The sequence below is a fragment of the Elephantulus edwardii genome, unplaced genomic scaffold (assembly GCF_000299155.1).
Source record: "Elephantulus edwardii isolate Elephantulus edwardi_28Jun2011 unplaced genomic scaffold, EleEdw1.0 scaffold00062, whole genome shotgun sequence".
Classification (NCBI taxonomy): domain Eukaryota; kingdom Metazoa; phylum Chordata; class Mammalia; order Macroscelidea; family Macroscelididae; genus Elephantulus; species Elephantulus edwardii.
The window spans coordinates 5,651,551-5,665,456 of record NW_006399812.1 but is presented as its reverse complement, the minus strand read 5'-3'; the positions used below and the strand labels follow the sequence as shown (position 1 = coordinate 5,665,456).

The following is a 13,906-nucleotide window of genomic DNA, read 5'->3' as shown; positions in this document are numbered from 1 at the left end:
AAATTTTATTATTTTTGTGTGAGTGTACCGTCAAATCAGATCTGACTGGTACAGGAGGAGATTGTCCCTCTTTCCTCGGCAGAGCATCTGGTGGATTCAAACCGTGTGCTTCTGGGATTGTAGTTGCAGCTCCTTGCCACTGGGCCACTAGAGCTCCCCTAATTTCAAATATATGCTTAAATTAACACTTACTCCAAAACTGTCTGAATCCTATCTAAAAACTCTGTCCCTTACAGAAGAAATAATAGTGTATATTTTTCTAAAACATTAATTGTTCTACAGATAGTCTTAAAATCTGTCTTAATGTGGCTGTGAAAAATCAAAAAGCACACTAAAGCAAACGATCTGGATTTTATGTTCATATTTTGACATAAACTGGAATAGCGGAGATTTTGTAGCTTTTTTAGTTAGGCCTTAGTTGTTACCCAAAACATGTCATTTACTAGAGCTACATGATCATGTATGAATATGAGTTGCTTAGAAAGAATTCTTTTTAGGTTTTAGTTTCCTTTATTTTAAAAACAAGAATTGTTTCTACTTCTTTTGTGTTGATATAAAAATTACACACAGATACACTTGGCATGTAGTAAGGTCACGTATGATTGACACAGGTTGAGGGTCATGGTCTAGTTGTAAGAAGCTGTACTTCAATCCCAAAGGTACATGGTTCAGGTCCACCAACTGCTCTGTGAGAGAAGGATAGACAGTCTCCTCCTGTGCAGTTAAATTGCCTGTGAAAAACCTTCTGGAGAGTCAGCTACAAGTCAGTTCCTATTCAACAGCACTCAACACAAATGTTACTTAGCTAATAGTGTTTTACCTGCATTACATGAACAACTTGAGGATAGTACTTTCTTCCAAGAGATGTCATTAAGGTACATGATATCTGAAAAGCACTTATGTGGTAATATGTAAATCTAGGTATCCCAACTATTTGATGGTATAAATTGTATGAGCTTTAGATTTATATCTACATTATCTTTATTGTCTTGGCTTGACTGTCTAATCTGGAAATGTAATAATGATAACCATAAAACAGGGTTGTTGTATTGATTAAAGAAATCAACAGTCATCAATATTGATTTAAATATTTCTTAATACTATTTTAATTAATGTTCATAAGAAATTTGCATGCTATGAACTATTATTTTATAGATAGGAGAGCTAAGCCATAATAAAGTTAAAAAGATTCAGCTTAGCTAGAACAGAATTCCCACCTGTCTCTTAGGACTCAGTGCCTATAAACAGTTGAGTCACTGTGGTGGTATGATTTTCACCATGTTTTGTATGGAACAACTCTTGGTACCAGCAGCCAGGAAATTAAAAGACAAATTGCATTGGGAAAGTCTGCTGTTAGAGACCTCTCCAAAGTACTGAAGAGCAACGATGTCAGTCTGGAGACTAAGGTGCGGCCGATATGGGCCATGGTCTTTGCAGTTACTTGCTATGCATCAGAGAGCTGGACAATGACTAGGGAGGATAGAAGGAGAGTTGATGCCTTTGAACTATGGTACTGGAGAAGAGTATTAAATATACCATGGACCGCTGGGAGAACAAACAAGTTTGTCCTGGAGAGGGTGAAGTCAGGCTGCTCCTTGGAGGCAAGGATTCTGAAGCTTCGTCTGAGATACTTTGGGCATGTTTCAAGGAGGACCCAGTCCTTGGAGAGGGACGTCATGCTTGGGAGTGTGGAGGGAAAGCACAGGAGAAGAAGACTCTCGATGAGATGGCTTGATTCTGTCACTGGGATAATAAGGATAGGCATGTCAGAGACAAGCTTGGCAAGGGATAGAGGATGGTTTAGGACTCTTGTACAGAGGGTCACCATGAGTCACAGACAACTCGACGGCACACAACAGTACGGAACAAGTGCTAAATAAATTGCAGTTGTTACTGCTTCTGCTGTTCTATTTTCATTCTCTTTCTCAATTGCCCTCTGTTGACAGTTGTCTCCTTACAAAAACTGAATGAAGATTTACATTTAAAGCAATGTTACAGATCTTTAAATCCTGAATTTTTCTCAATGTGTGTATCCAACTATGTATATGTAATACTTATATATCAGCCATTTCAGAGATTTGTAGATACAGATCTATCAAACTTTGTGTTCTAATTTTAATATGATACCAAGTTTCCTCCTATTAAAGAAAATATAGATATAGCTAAATGAGATAACTGTAACAGTGGGCTCAAATTTAATGGAGATGACGAGGATACTCCAGGATAGGGCAAGGTACAGATCTGCTGTTCATAGGGTCACTGTGGGTCATGGTCGGAGACGCTGAACAACAATGGCATTTTTCTGCAAGTCAAAGATTAGGCTTTATTGTTGCTCATTCATTCATTAATGACTCGTTAGCTACTTACTAAGTAGCTTTTTTAATTGAAAATTGTATAAATTCCTAAATCATGAAATTGTAACTTTTTTTAAAGTCAACTTCATATACCAGATGTGTATAGAGTATATAAAGTACATAAAATATATATATTCTTCTTCTAGTTACTTCTACTGGTAATGATCTTTATTTTCCAAATTGTGATAGTAATAATAATCCCATCACAGTGATTGAGGAGTCAATTTTTATAGTTGGAGGTTGTTAAGATGAACAAAATATTTTTAGTACCAGATAACCTCTAAAGCATACCTACTGTTAATCTTACTGGTTTGGTTTTTGTTGTGGTGGTTTGGTTTCCCCCCAATAACTTACTGTTTAATTTCCCCTTTTCCTTCTCTGATGCTCTCTCTGTTGTGGGGTTTGTATTTGAGTTTAGTTTCTAACTCAAGGAAGGGGACAAAAAGTTAAACTCAAAGACGAAATCATCTAATTAGTATTAATGTATTTATATAAAATGGAATGATACTTGTATTGCTTTGTTAAGTCTGACAAAATCATATGAACAAAGTTTATTCTATGTGTTAACTCAGATTTGTGTTAGTAGTTATTTTTACTGTTAAAAACTAGAGAATTTCTTCGCACCCATCATTTTATTTTAAATAATTTCTGGATGATAGACTTTTTTATGTGGACCTTTTGTCATGTTTTACATTCTACCGTCTTTCCAAAGTGAAGAATCTTTGAATAAAGATTTAATTTACAATGCAAGAAATGTGATTATTAGCTTTTTCATTCTTTCATATCGAATTTGGCAAACCCACATTTTATATTACTAGAAGAGTCATAATCATCTTAGACAGTAAAACCTCTCACTAATTCAGAATTTATGATATTCAAATGTAGTATATGTGATCTGTTTTCAGTAAAAATTCAACATCATTTCTTCCTCTGTGAATTTTCAGGGTCATACTTGTAAAGGGAAACCTGTCTAAAATCACTAGCTTTTCAAACCAAGGGCTCAAGCAGTGAAGGATTTCTTCAGCGTGCCTTCAACCTCTGGGTCCAGCAATTAATTCTTGTATGTTAAAGGACTTTTATGTTTATGATACATTTTTGTGTAATAGAGGCCTATTTTGAATTATAGGTAACCATGTTTTATTTTCTGTAGCAATTAGTTTATATTGTGTACTGCTTGAAGGTAATACATCTGAACTTCTACTTATATGTTCTATAACTAAGACTTTCTCAGTAAGTCAAATGGGCCTATCTCTTCTGTGTTATTCCGAATTAGTGAGATTTTACTATTCTAGTAATGTATAGATTTTTAAGGCTTTTCAGAGTTATGAGAGCTAACTCTCATAACTTTGAAAAGCCTTAAAATCTTAGCCATTTGTTAGAGAAATAATAATTTTATTATAACAAGATAGTACTGAAAATTGCAAAAAAATATTATTTTTCGCAATAAAAATATGGTTAAATGAACATGAAATTACCAGATGATATTTTACCATTCTAAAATGAACAGTGAAAATACAGGTTCATAAAGCTAAGTGTGTATCTTGAGTTACATATACATCAACATATTACACACTCTTGATTTGTTTACAGTTGGTATATCACAAGATAATGATTTAGACTACTTGATCTTTGGAAAGTCCTTCAATATTTACATATTCTCTGTGTGTAAGGAATTTAAATATTGACATAGATAACATATTTAAGTGATGTATCATTTTAAGTTGAGAAAAGTAAGCTGCCTTATTTAAACATATCAAACTAAAGTTTCTGGATTTTAGAGTGTGGCTTTTGATGTTGTAGTTAGCATATCAAAGGAAAATGTGGACAAATTAAGAAGAGAAGAAGTAGGTCTCCAGCAAGATTGATGAAGGAAATTCTGAAGAGAAAAGAAAGAAAGGAGGAGGTGAAAGTAGACACTTGGTTGTGTGTAGTTAGTGTGTGAAGGCAGGAAGACCACAAAGCAGATTGAGGGACAGAGTGGAAAGCAGAGTGGAGCAGGGAAGTTACATGAGAGTTGGTCATTCAATTACTAAGTGTTGAATATAGCTATTTGGTCATTATAAATTACTTTAAGTGATTGATTTGAGTTTAGAAATAGTGATGGACAGTACAGTATTTCTAAGATCTGTTTGGAAAATATAAGTCACTTTGATTCATGATTTTTTTTTAAATGGCAAGTACTAATTGTATCACCTAGTTTAAAATAATTGTCTAATGACTGCATGCTGTTATTTTTTTCTACAAACTAAATTTTCATGTATAAACTATTAAATTTAAAATTTTGGTTCATTAAGTTTATATTATATAACTGATTAGCTTGATGGGCTTTATCTTTAACCAAATCTTAGCTCTTTATTGATTTTATAGTAGTTGCACAGAGAAGGATACAGAATATCTTTCCTAAATGAATTTCTTGCAGGCTGATTCTTGACCTATCTATCTCTTCTAACAGCTGTAGAATCTTCTTGCTTGTTCCTTTTAACATTTTTCTCTTGTTCTTCTTTAGTAAACTGATCTCCAGTTTTATTTTAAAGATTAATAATGGCTTAATTGTAAATTATAACACTTACAGATGGAAGTGGAGAAAGAGGAGAAAAAGATGCAAGTAAAATTACCACGTACCCTCCAGGCTCTGTGCGATTTGACTGTGAGCTCCGGGCAGTACAAGTCAGCTGTGGATTTCACCATTCAGGTAGCGGCTGGAACTTTAGGGTATAACTGCATTTTTACAATTGTGGTAAATAACTCAATTATTTAGTTTTGTTAAATGTAATTTAGTAACTGTGCAGTTAAGCTTTAATGTAGCAGTATATCCTAAATCTGCAATTTAAATTTTATAATTTAAATATATTGTAAATTTGTGTTTATCATATGTTTTGTAAACTATGGTTTGAGAAACAGTTCTTGTCCAAAGATCTAACTTCTAATCTGTCTTCTGAAAGACTTATTTTGTAAACCTGTGTTAATTTAATTCAAGAAATTATGGAGGATAAAATAACCACTAAAATTCCTGTCAACTCTACATTTGTGATTTTTTTTTATGCCATAGTCTCATGTTGAAGTGTGACATTAAAACTATCTTTTTCTTAAAATGTAGAAAACAATCAAATTATTAGTATACTAAATTCAGATTGTCTGGCTTACTTTATACTATTCAGCTATTAAAAGAATTTAAAAAGTGTGAACTCTTTTTCTACTTAATATATTTCCTTATTTGATACAATATAGTTAGATATTAAAGTTCTGATATGTCACTGATGTTCTCCGTTTGCAGAGAACAAACCCATCCTGTATGTGAGAGAATATTTTCTATGTCTCTCAGACTCTTTGTTGTTGTAACTAATTCATAGCACCGTTGATATTCTAAGACTTTAAATTGCAGAGGAGATTGCGCATCCTGTGGAACCACTGGTGGATTTGAGCCACTGGAGAGACATAGCGTTTGAGTTAGTAATGCAACTGCCTGTGTGCTAGGCCAGCAAAGCCCCCTGGTTTCTATGTTATTGTTCATTATTAAGATTTTACAGTTGTACTGAATCAATATGTGATAACTAAATATTAGTAAATCACATTTATAATCTCTCACTAATTGACTCATTGCCATTGGGTTGAGACTGAACCATAGTTGACAATCCAGTGGGCTTTGAGAGTCTTTTGCATGCAAAGAGATTGCCTGGCCTTCTCCTGAGGAGCTGCTGGTGGATTTGAACCTTGAAAAAGGTGCCACCTTTGGGTTAACAGCACAGCTCTCCACAGACAACGCCAGTAGAGCTCTCTTCACATCTCTAATAGTTTTAAAGTATTTGTGTAAAAACTTAGATTTTTGTGATACACAAAGAATTATTTTAGAACTAAAATTGTCTTACTAAATAGAAATTTTCACTTCAATTACTTATTTTTATGACTGAATTTTAATAGTTAAAGTTACATAGCTTTTAGTAAAGTTGTGATAGAAATATAAAATGAATTAAATGTGTTGTGGTTTCAGCGGTTTTGATGGAAAATGGAGATGTCTATACATTTGGATATGGGCAGCATGGGCAGCTGGGCCATGGAGATGTCAATTCCAGGTACTCTTAATTTTCTGTTTGAGGAGCTGAGGTTCTTGCTAGTGTTTCCTTTTCTTTTTCCTTTTTCTAGAATTGAAATAATTTTGCAGAATATGGCCCATGACTACCTGATTCTTGCGGCTGAATGCTTTTGTTCAAATAATTGATTTTGTCATTTAATTGTGAAAAAGTGTTTTGTATTTTATGTAAACACACTAGTAGTTCTGAGTGGTGCAAATGGTTAACTTTTATGGTGGTCCCTGAAAATGCATGTTTATGTCCATCCAGAGTTGCCTTCAAAGGAGACAAAAGATCTTCATGTTAAAGTTGGCTTTATGACAACTGGCTTACAAATAGAACCTAATAGTCTTTCTAACAAAGTGTTTTGTCTTAATTCCAGAATAATGTACATAGAGCCTTCTAGGTATTTCTTAATATTTTTTCTATCATCATTAACAAGGCAGTAAACTTTTAGTTGGGAGCATGAGCATACAAATAAAGGCTTTATTATTACAGCCTGCTTTGCAGCAAAGAAGTGCTTTACACAATAAAGTGGTGCAAGGAACGTTGGGATCAAGCTGTTGTAGAGGTATTCTTCTCCAATTCTCCTTTCCTGTCCCTGCATGCATACTTGGTGAAAGGAACTGGAGAAGTCACCATAGACACAATAAGTTGAAGATCATTAGAATGCTAGAGTTGTATTCTGGCTTCCTAGCACTGCCACAGGAACTGGACTGATGTTGACTCACATTGAGTTCTCCAGAGTCCAGTTAGACTCTGACTTGAATGAAAAATAAACTCTTGTTTAAGTTCCTCCTTGTCATTATTATTATAGCAGCTGAATCTATATTCTGCTTAGTACATCCTAGGTTCATTCATCAGAAGTAACTGAAAATCTATTCATATTACTTCAGGTTCTCTGAGAAGATCCCAAATATGTGTCGGTGATGCATTGGGGAAGTCTCCTGTGAAAGATAAAGTGAAAGGGATTGAAACAGGCAGGAAGAACTAAAAGATGACAAGTCTGACTCTGTTAAAGGAAAGAGGGAAGGAAGGATTGGATAAGAAGGAACACTGGACTACAATTTAGTTTGGAGAGTTTAAATTAGGTTAATGAGATAACCACAAGCCACTGCTGCCTTTTAGATAGGAATAGACAAGCACTAATAACTTTGCTTAAGTCATGGGCCTAGGGGAAGAATCCCAATGGACACCATCTATAGTTCCCAGTCAGCTACTCTCATCTATAGTTCCCAGTCAGCTACTCTTATTGCTGTAGTTGTCTTGAGGGAGAACTGAGTGATATGTCTCTGATTACCCCACCATTGTTAAAAGGAATATTTAAATCTGGGAAATGGAAGGCAACATCTGGGCAGACTTGACTCAGCAATTCAGTTTGCCAAGTTGACCACAATTTAATTATCATTTTCCAGGATGTCTTACCCTCTCTTTGAAGTCACAGGTGTCTACCAGAATTAGTTAGACTTATGGTGTCAGGTTGCTATGCTTCTGAGAGCTGGATAATGAATAAGGATGACAGAAGAATTGATACTTTTAAGCTTTGCTGTTGGAAAATAACACTCAGTATCTAATGGACAGCCAAAAGAACAAGCAGATCTTGGAAAATATGTGGCTGGAGTGTTCCTTGGAAGCAAGGATGGTTAAGCTTCATCTCTCATGCTTGAGGCATATTGCTAGGAGAGGCTATTCTTTGGAAAGGGACATCATGCTTGGAAAGATGGAAGGTCAGCGCGAAAGAGGAAGACCTTTAGTGAGATGCATTGGCAAAATGACTGCAGAAATGGGGTCAAGTTTGTCAGAGATGGGGAGGTTGGCTCAGGATAGGGTAAAGTTCAGAGCTTTTGTTCATAGTTGCTATGAGTCACAGTTGATTCAGTGGCTCATAGTAACAGCATCAACATATGGTTTTTCATTCACAATACGCTGAAAGAAAGGGAGACTTTCCCTAAGCATTAAAGTCCATGTTGTATTGCTGATTGCCGTCAATTCGAGCATGACTCATAGTGACCCTATGAACAGAAGGCCTGAAGCCTTTTCTATTAGTGTTTCTCAAAGCTTATAGAGTTTCCAGAGGCATGTTGTTTAGAAAGTGGATGCCACTCCTGCTTCCTTGATTGTGACTTTATTTTGGATAAACCTCTATTTCTATGGCAAGACTGGAGCTTGCATTTTATACAGTGATTTTTAGCCCTGACTACACATTTGAACCACCGGGGAGTTTTGGTTTTCTTTTAAGTACCCTGGATTCTACATCCAGAATTTCTAAGAGGGGATGCATGTTGGGGCTGGTTATCGAATACAGATTTCAGGGGTTTGTTTTGTTTTGTATTTTAAAGATCCCCACAGTAGTGTGCTGCCGGAATTGAGAACTGTTTTTATCCCTAGAGTTCTGGCAGCTTTACTCCATTTACACTGCATATGATGTGGAAGTGAAGCAGAATGTCCTTGATTATTTTGATAAGTTTTGTTTTTAAGAATAAGAATAGAAGAGTCAATTATCAAGTTGAACTTTTCATTAAAAATACCACAGCAGCATATAATTCATAGTATTACAAGTAGTTGATAAAACTATCCAAAATCTTAATATTTTGTGAGCTAGAACAACGCTCTCACAGTTTTATGAAGCCAGCAGATGTTTTATGGATGAGTGCTACCACTGAGCCACAGACTTCAATCTGATCTTTAATTTGTGTGGGGGAAAAAACATGGAAATTTTTTCTTCTGTTTCATGATACAAAAAGAAGAGTTTGTGGTGTTTTTTACTATATAGTACTTATTGATATTATAATCATCAGCATTGTTATGATGACTTTATGAGTTTCTGTTTAATTGAAAAAGGTACATTGCAATTAGAATGTACAACCCTGTTTCCAGCCAGGAGGGTTCTGCTTTACAAATCAGGATTTTTGCTTTCTATGGAAAAGAATTATCTTTGTTTAGTGTTCATAGGGTTTTCACTAAATAATGAGCAGTCAGGAAATAAGGAGACACATTGCACTGGGAAAATATGCAGTTAGGGATCTTTCCAAATTGTTGAGGAGGAGTAGTGTCAGTTTGAGAACTAAGATGTGTCTGATTCAGGCCATAGTCTTTCCAATTACTAGCTGTGTATCCAAGATACAGACAGTGAATAAAGATGACAGAAAAAGAATTGAAGCCTTTAAGCTATGGAGTTGGAGAAGATCACTCATTATCCCGTGGATGGCCCAGAGAATGAATAGATATATCTTTTCTATATAAAGGGTGCAGCTGGAGTTCTCTTTGGAGGCAAGAATGGTGAAACTTCACCTCACGGTACTTTGGACATATTGCTAGGCAGTACTATTCCTTGGAGAGTGGCATGATGTTGGGAAGGGTGGTGGGTCAGCAGAGGAGAGGAAGACTCTCAACCAGGTAGATTGACAATAGTGACTGCTGCAGTGGGCTCTTGTGTATCAGAAAGTGTGTGAATGGCACAAGACAGGACTAGGTTCAGCTCTTTTGTTCATAGGGTCAATGTGTCAAATCAGTGACGCCTAATGACAACAACAATGGAAAATAATTGCTAAAGTGTTGTGTTTCATAGTCCTGTGTAGAAGGGAAATAGTAAAAAATAAGAATTCTGATTAAAACACAGCCATTAGGTAATGCTGTTGTAAAAAGAGCAAGGACTACTTGAGACAGCCATGTCTGACCTTTACTGACTTCACAAAGGGGAACTGTCCTATTAACAGCATCAGCAGCACACAACCAGTTCCCAGGAGGTCAGACATATTCCCTCCCATGCACATTTTCTACTCCTCTCAGCACCAATTTTACTCGTTTAGTGGGTCCAAAATCTTGATGCAATGGCCCACAGACTGCACAGGATCATATTAGGGAAGATAAAAAAGGTTATAATCCAGGTTAGCAGCAGAATACAGTCAGGACAGTTTCTGAAACATGCTCACAGGCTCCTCAGCTTTGAGCCTCACAGCTTTAGGCTAGTGTTTAAAAGTTCTCAGTCCTACCTGTTAAGGCCTCCACCCCTAGCTGTCCAACAAACTTAAGCATAGACTCCTTGCTCTGGTTCCTGTATTGTAACAGTCCCAAAGCCCCATCTTATATCAGGTCTCCGGTTCACTATGGCTGCTACTCCTCTAGACCCTCTTGCTTGCTCTTTTGCTGGTGAAGAAGATCCTCCTGTTGCTGCTGGGTCTGCCCAATTTAATGACAAGACTAGTGAATCACCTTATAGATTGGCCGTGACTAGTCACTGCCCCTGTGGATAGTCTAACATGCCTTATTAGCATAGTCCTACCCATCCACATGACAAAGACAAACAATGGCTAGGAAGCCACTTTGAATAAACCTTCAATTCCACACTGGCCTACTGTACACTACAACTGTCCTATTGTGTGCACTGAAGGAAAGGGCTGCATATGAACAAGTTCCTGCTTTGTTTTATTAAGGTGGAATGGCTCTTGAAGGAGATAGTGTTCATATAAACTTTAAAAAGTAAAAAAAAAAATTAGGTAAAAACCATTGCTTTATGTTACTAACTGTACTGATGGGACTATTTTTTTATATCTGAATTTCATCAGGGAACAGTATTACAGCATGATACTTAATATTTTGAAGAATTTTGATTTATCATCATCTTGGGCCTTAAGATCCAACTCTGGCAGAGTTTGCTTTACATGTTCTTTGCCAGCCTGTAAAGTTCCACACCCGATTCCATTTATTGCTGGTTAACTAGTAGATTGATTGCATGTGGTTTGGGAAGAACTAAATAGGATAAACCAAGATAGTAATACCTACACAAAATATCTTGTATCTGAGTGTTGCGAACTGTTAATTTCTCAACTACTAGATGAAAGGTTGGTAGTTCCAATTTGTCCAGTGGCCCCTCGGAAGATAGGCCTGGTGATTTTTGTTTCTGAAAGATCATGGCCTTGAAAACCGTATAAAACCACTCTTGCCTGGGACTGCTCATGTTAGAGTCAGCTCCACAGCAACTAACAAGCATATATCAGACTGATGCAAAACCTTTTTGTCATAAGCAGTCTAGTTGCTTAGATCTCTGTGAGATTTGGAAGCAGGCATTATGAACTATGTTATTAATTTTTAAAAAAATTAGTTGCTTAATAATCTGGCATAATCTCAGGAAGAACTAATCTGTAGCATATGTACTAACTGCAATAAAGCAACACCATTGATAGAGATGTATTTATTTAAAGTGAAGAATTGAAGAATGTTTTTGAAAGATGTCAAATAATTAAAATTAATAATTTATGATACATGCAGCACTTACTGATAACATGATCTTATTAATATAAAGCAGATATTGCAGTGTATGTGATGATGAAGATGCATAAAAGTCATTGATACTGTCTTAATATACAGTCTTACTAAAATTATTTTAGTTCAGCCTCTAGTTTAGATCTTATACTGTCATTTAGTGGTAAACTGAACTTTCTTGTATCTCAGTTTCTTCGTTTATTAAATGACAGTAGTTGCAGCTTCCTTAGAAGATTATCGGAAGAATTCACTGAGGTAATATGCAAAATAATTAGCCTAGGGCTTAACCTATGAGTAGATATGCAATAAATGTTGGTTTCTACTATTGTTGTTGTTGGGGCTTTTAATTTTTTGGGAGGGGCAAGTGGGGTTGTTAAGTAAACTAAAAAAATACTTTTAATGAGGACTTCTACAAACCTACTCAGTACATGAGTCCTTATTTTTCTTTATTTTACTTAATATGTGCCTAAATTATTTAAGTCCAAAATATTTTACCATTTTCTGTAAACTCGAACCTGACACTGAGTCTAATATTTTATGTGTGTTCATTAACCCTCTTAAAGTAGAATTTTGATGATCCTTAAAGTGTTTGTGAATGTCCCGGGTTTGCCATTCTGTCTTCCTTCTATGCCGGTGTGCGCTGCAGTCATGATGTCTTACTTAATTTGTTGCTGTAAGACTTTACTATCTGTAAACTTTCATTTCCAATTTCCATTGACTATAAGATTTTTTTTGTAGGATTAATGTGAAATACCGAGTGTTCATGTAACTTACAACTCAGTTTTCTCTTCTATTTCAAAACAATTTACTAATGAACTCTGAGAATAATTCTAGGATTTTATATTAGAAGACCTGCCACCATCTTTTGAAAAAACCTTTTAACCTCTTCAGATCTATCAATATAATTAATTTGATAATTATTCCATTTATGTGATTTTTTTTTAAACTGTAGACTAAGAATTCAGTTGTAAAATTTCTCCCTTCAGTTCCTTATTTGAATAGAAGTAGACACTTCTGTGAAAGCATAAATTTCACAGCAGCCCACGGGAGTGTAAATGTTCTTTTGTGAAAACTCTCTGTACTTTATAGGACTGTCTGGTTGCATAATGGTAATAAGTTGCACCGCTGATCCTAAAGCATGTGGGTCTCATCCATCAGCTGCTCTATGGAAGAAACATGGGCCATCTCCCCTCATGTGGGTTAAAGCCTCTGAAAATCTGCTGGAGGGTTAGCTATGAGTCGGTTCTTTCTAAATGGTTTGAATACAACAACTCTATAGAGTTAAGAGCCACATACCTCTTCGCTGATGCTCCAGTCTCATTACAGTTTCAATAAAGTAAAAAAAAAAAAACAAAAATGAATAAACACGCAAAAATTTCTAATGAAGAATGTTCAAATATATCATTTTTTAATGACAATTTTATCTTCTCTTTCTTAGTCCTACCTTATTTGGCCTTTGAGCTTATTATTCCCTACAACCTTTTACCTTTTTATTTATTCCCTGCTCAACTTAAAGATTGTTAAATATCTTCACCTAATATGCTTTACATTATTCTCAGTGTTTTGATACTGGGCCATTGAGTTGTTTGCTTATATGTGACAGGTAACACATCCTGCCCTGTGGCAGCTCCATGATATTTTAATATGTGTGAGCCTGTCATTGAGACTATTGTATCAGTCTGAGATTTGCCTTGTTTTGCTAACACTTAGTGTTCCTGATCGTGATGTTCTTTCCTGATGATTTGTTTTTCCTGATGACATACCCAAAGTAAGCAGGACAAACACCATCACCTTTACTTCTGAGGAGCATGTTGATTGTGTTGCTTCTAAGACTGATACCCTAGTTCTTAATATTCTTGGACAGAACTACAGTTCAATTGCATCCATTCTTTTGTCTTCATTTTTTATCGTTCACCTTTCATATACTAATGAGGCATTTGGAGACAGTGGCCTGGATCAGGTGTATCAAACCATCAAAGCAACAGTTTTGCTATTTAGAACAGTAAAGACATATTTTGCCCCACATTTTCTCAAAGCTGTTAGTTATTCAACCTCTAGCCTGTTCCTTTCATGAACTAGGGCATTCATACAGAAATCATCCTGTGTACTCTTAAGTGGCTGAGGAAAAAGTCACATGTGTGCAGATTGTTGTATGGTATTCATATTCATATTCAGCTATCTCTTTGTAATGAGAAAGCCTCCTGTTAGATACTTCTGCATTAT

At 35.7% G+C, this 13,906-nt stretch overlaps 1 protein-coding gene across 1 annotated transcript in view; it reads left to right on the top strand.

Annotated features, from left to right (window-relative positions):
• MYCBP2 (MYC binding protein 2, E3 ubiquitin protein ligase) overlaps positions 1 to 13,906 on the top strand; it is a 377,715-nt gene that overhangs the window by 161,498 nt on the left and 202,311 nt on the right. The window contains exons 18-19 of the mRNA XM_006887864.1: positions 4,927 to 5,046; positions 6,343 to 6,424. Coding sequence (XP_006887926.1) covers positions 4,927 to 5,046; positions 6,343 to 6,424 — 202 coding nt within the window. The remainder of the gene's footprint in view (positions 1 to 4,926; positions 5,047 to 6,342; positions 6,425 to 13,906) is intronic.